Here is a 4,431-nt window from a genome sequence, read left to right as displayed (position 1 = left end):
AAAGTGACCCACATGAATAAATAATTGGTCTACCTAGGGGTTTGTTCAGAGACTTGTTCACTTTTGGAAGAATGTACAATATTGGGGAAACGGGATAATCTTGTGTTAAGAGTTTAACTGTATTTTCATCTAACTAACCAGTAGAGAAACGAGGGCAATTGCATCAATATCTTTTTTCTATATGTGAGTAGGGTCATATCTTAATTTTTAATAGTAAATAGGATCCATTAATTGTCTATGAACCTCTGCAATATAATCATCCTTATTCATCACCTTTCCACAATAAGACCAAGACTGTGAAAATAGTTATACTCAATTTACCTTTATGGCAGGACACATCCTGGTAAGAATAAATTGCATTTTCTGGAACAAAAGAGGTGACCTCCGAATACCATTAATGCTGCTTTTTTTATTCATCATCAATTTGATAAAACTACAGTAAGTGACACTTCATAAAATAGGTTTACAGTCACCATAAAACTTTGTGGTGTCCTATAAAAAAAAGATAATAATAATAGAAATAGGGCACTGAAACCCATAGTAACCAACCAGATTATATTTATTTTTATTTTCAAGACAAATAGCTAATTGGTCTTTACAAACTGACTAGGATGGAAACATAAACATAAATAGAATACTGATTATTCATAGCACATTGTAGCATTGTAACATTATCACTTGGGTATGTCAAATATTTATTCATCATTAATAATTGTCATATGATTTATGCATATAGTGATACATTTATAGTCAGCTGTGTATGACAATATTCTAATAATAAGAAAATAGTTATAGGCTCCTGCTGCATACAAAGAGAACATCCATACAAATTGGCATAAGGCGGCTACAGTTACAGATCAGAGACTCATCATGTCCTGTGTGATGGAATACAAGAGAATGGAAGCCAGACCCAAGAAGCTTTATCATGTGCATGGGATGGACTCCAGGGACTTCCTTAAATGTTATTTTGAGGCAGAAAGTGTGTTCAGAGATGAAACAGTGGTGTTTATTATGGATAAGCTGCACAGCGCATTAGCTACAGGTTTGTACTCGGAATAAATTGTTGACTCAGATATATAGCATGGTTCTTCTGGGATGTAGTCGGGATCCTGGCACATAGAATGTTGGTGCTCAGCATCCCGGTGCCGGAATCCCCACATGGTTGAGACTGCCGGCATCAGCATCCTGGTGCTTGTAATCCCTATGGGTAAGTTTGAGGGTTAGGGTTGAATTTAGGGTTAGGGGTTAGGCACTAGGGAGTGGCATAGGGTTAGGCAGTTAGGCTGCAGGAAGGAAGGGTTAGGGTTGGCTGTGGGAAAGGTGGTTTAGGGTTAGGGGGAGGATTAGGAGTTAGTCTTGAACAATTAGTACTTAACTTTAACCATTGGGATTCTGACTGTCGGGATGTCACTGTCGAGATTCTCACCACAGGTACCCATTATCCAACCCAGCTGAGTAACAGAGCAATGAAATGGGTGACTTTATTGTGTACATGGATAACTACATTGTTCCTCTGCTGTGTGTAATGGGAATAGGTGAAATGTTTCCTGTTCACAGAGAGATGTTAGCTATAGATGTGAATTCCACCTGTTCTGCTTTGTCTCTCAGATGGAAGAGTGCTAACCCACCAAACTTTATGTACACAACACAGAAATGACAACAGACTCTGGAATCATAGAAATACCTTCCCTTTATTGAATCACAGAAAATTTTGGAATAATAAACGGTGTTTCAGGTGATGTACAAAATACTGTCAAACAGGTGCTATTTTTTATATATGGATTTTTTGCCAACACAATGGGGCATATTCAATTGGGGGCAAGAATAGCAAAAATCCTGCACCTGCAAGGCTTTTCCTGCACGTACAAGATTTTTGCTATTCAATCTGGTGCAGGGTTTTTTAGATTTTCAGCACTGGGAGTTTTTTTCCCTCGCATCTCCAGAGCAAGTTTGATTTTTCCTAAAATCGTTAATTTTAGGAAAAATCAGCGAAACTTGCTCTGTAACCCTGACGGCACCCCGCCCTCCCCGAGGACTAATTGAGCAATTGGAGGTTTCAAATTAGCTTAAATAGACCTTAATTACTTACCTTCCACAGCACTGTTTTCTTCCTCCAGTGTCAGGACCTGGTCTCCTGCAGCAGTGGTGAGTATTTTCAGTGTTAAAGAGTTGAGTGTGTGTGTGTGAGTGATCCCCGGTGTGTGTGACCCCTTGTGTGTGTCCTCCCTCACTGTTTCCTCCCACCAGCCTCTGGAGCCTCCCAGCGGCCCCTGGGACTCCCAGCAGCCCCCTCCCCAGTGATAAGTTGGAGGGGAGGCCACAGGGAGCTGCAAAGACCACCTGAAAGCTCCGGGCAGGTAAGTGTATTTATTTATTTCTAACGCAACCACTTTTTTAAATTGGATACTGCGAGTTTCGGGAGCGCGCATACCCACTGTAATTCAAAATTGGGCACTAGGGCACAAGGTTTTTTACTTCACTAAACTTTGCACCCAATTGGATATGCTCCATAGTGTCACGTATACTATGTGTCCATTGGTTGACTCACACAGCTGAAAACAATACATTAAGGGGCTGATTCTGAGTAGGGTGCAAAGCAAATCAAGCAAGTAAAGTGATCTGTCTTTCACTATTGGCAGATCTGTCTTTCCTTAAAATGATCTGCAAATCACTTAATCATTTAACATGATTGCTGATGTATAGGACCCTTAACTTTGTATCTGAAACAAACCATGTTACAATGCAAGGGGGCAAATACCTTTTTTTTTGCGTGCATGGTAAAAACTGTCTGCTTTTGCATGTAGCCCACAAATGCTGTATAGCCTTATTTTTACACTGCAATTTAGATTGGACAAACCACTCTCACATCTAAATCTCTCTGAACATTTTAATTCTGCCCCACCAGCAGTGTAATATGGTTTAGCCAAAGTACAAAGTTGCTTGCTCTTGCTCCACCTCAGAATAAACCCCTAACTCTTGGATTGCAAGAAATTAATTTAATTAACCTCAGTATTATGCCTTGAAACAGAGGCGTATCTATAATGGGTGCAGGGTGTGTGGTGCACATGGGCCTTTGGGTCCAGGGAGGCCCTGACCACACACCCTGCACCCATATAGTCTTTATTGGGATCTAGGCCGACACTGCAAAGCAGCAAAAATCACTGGGAAAAATGTTGACGGCAATTTTCACAGTGACTAGTGCATGTGCAGTAGATTCTGACACTAAGCCAGAATATACTCTACTGCACCCATCATGGCACTGCAGGAGAGAGGAGGGGGCATGCACTGAATCTACACATAGGCCCCCTCCTCTCTTAAAATGCCCCTGCTCTGAAACATACATCATGAAATCCATTTCTAAATGTGATCTTTCTTGGCCGTTAGTTCACTTTAACTATATAGAATGTTGCATTTCTTCTTATTTGAATCATTATTTGCAGGTCGTATTAAAGGAGAAATCTTGTTTGACATCAGTTTGGGATCCGTTGTTCATCAACTTTTTCCTATCAGTGATTTTTTTAAAGAGATCAATATACTTAAATTAAGAGAGTCATGTATTTTGGAACTGAACAAATGGGTGAACAACCGTAATGGGGCTTTTCATTGGAATCATGCATGTAAGATTGTTACAGAGCTGGAAGGCATCAGGTAAAAATAAGATTCTAAACATATAGGAACATAAACGATTAATCAATTTATAAAAATATAAGAAAAATTTAATTTAAGGATAATTGTTTTAGTTTTGAATGGAGATCAGAGAGTTTAGTTGGGTACACACTTACCCAATATGCAGTCATTTGTCGCGCCGACTGGGTGGCTGATTTGGCACTGTAAGCTATACACACTTACAACTCGGACGCTCAATTTGTCTGTCTATGTCTGTCTTAATAGAATTAAATGATATTTACAAACTAAGTTTTTATGCTCTTTGAGATGATTTGTTGTTTTTTTGTGACTGAGGCAGAAAAAAAAATTAAGTGAAGCACAAAATTCTACAATGACACTTAAATTTACTTAATTATATAATGTAATGGTTTATTTTTTTCTTAGTGACCAAGAACAAGAAAAGGAAGGCAAATTAAAAGAATTAAACGCGTTGTGAAATTTGACTTCAGCTAAGAAAATCTCACAAACCCAGTGGTATTACCACAAGCTGACTGTCTACTTTCATTGGGGGTGCTGGATGTGGTTTGTCAGGAGCAACATGATTACATCAGAAACCTGAGGAAGATGTCAATGCTGCTTAAACCTGGGGGATACTTTATTTTAATTGGATGCTTAAATATGACATATTTCACAGTTGGTAATGATAGGATGCATGGATTAACTTATGATGAAAGTTTTGTAAGAAAGACCTTCACCCATGAAGGATTTGAAATTGCTTCCTGTGAGCTACTTGATAGAAAAGTAGAGAGTAATCTAATGGATCAT

At 39.0% G+C, this 4,431-nt stretch overlaps 1 protein-coding gene across 1 annotated transcript; it reads left to right on the top strand.

Annotated features, from left to right (window-relative positions):
• The first annotated feature begins 870 nt into the window (after nt 1–870).
• On the top strand, nt 871–4,102 carry LOC148478212 (indolethylamine N-methyltransferase-like). The gene is made up of 3 exons (XM_088455798.1): nt 871–1,042; nt 3,441–3,648; nt 4,051–4,102. Exons 1-3 carry the CDS (start codon nt 871–873, stop codon nt 4,100–4,102), a joined length of 432 nt encoding a protein of 143 aa, XP_088311924.1.
• Nucleotides 4,103–4,431: the final 329 nt, after the last annotated feature.

The sequence above is a fragment of the Taudactylus pleione genome, unplaced genomic scaffold (assembly GCF_031769625.1).
Source record: "Taudactylus pleione unplaced genomic scaffold, aTauple2 ptg000671l, whole genome shotgun sequence".
NCBI classification, from domain to species: domain Eukaryota; kingdom Metazoa; phylum Chordata; class Amphibia; order Anura; family Myobatrachidae; genus Taudactylus; species Taudactylus pleione.
This window is presented reverse-complemented; position numbering and strand designations above follow the sequence as displayed.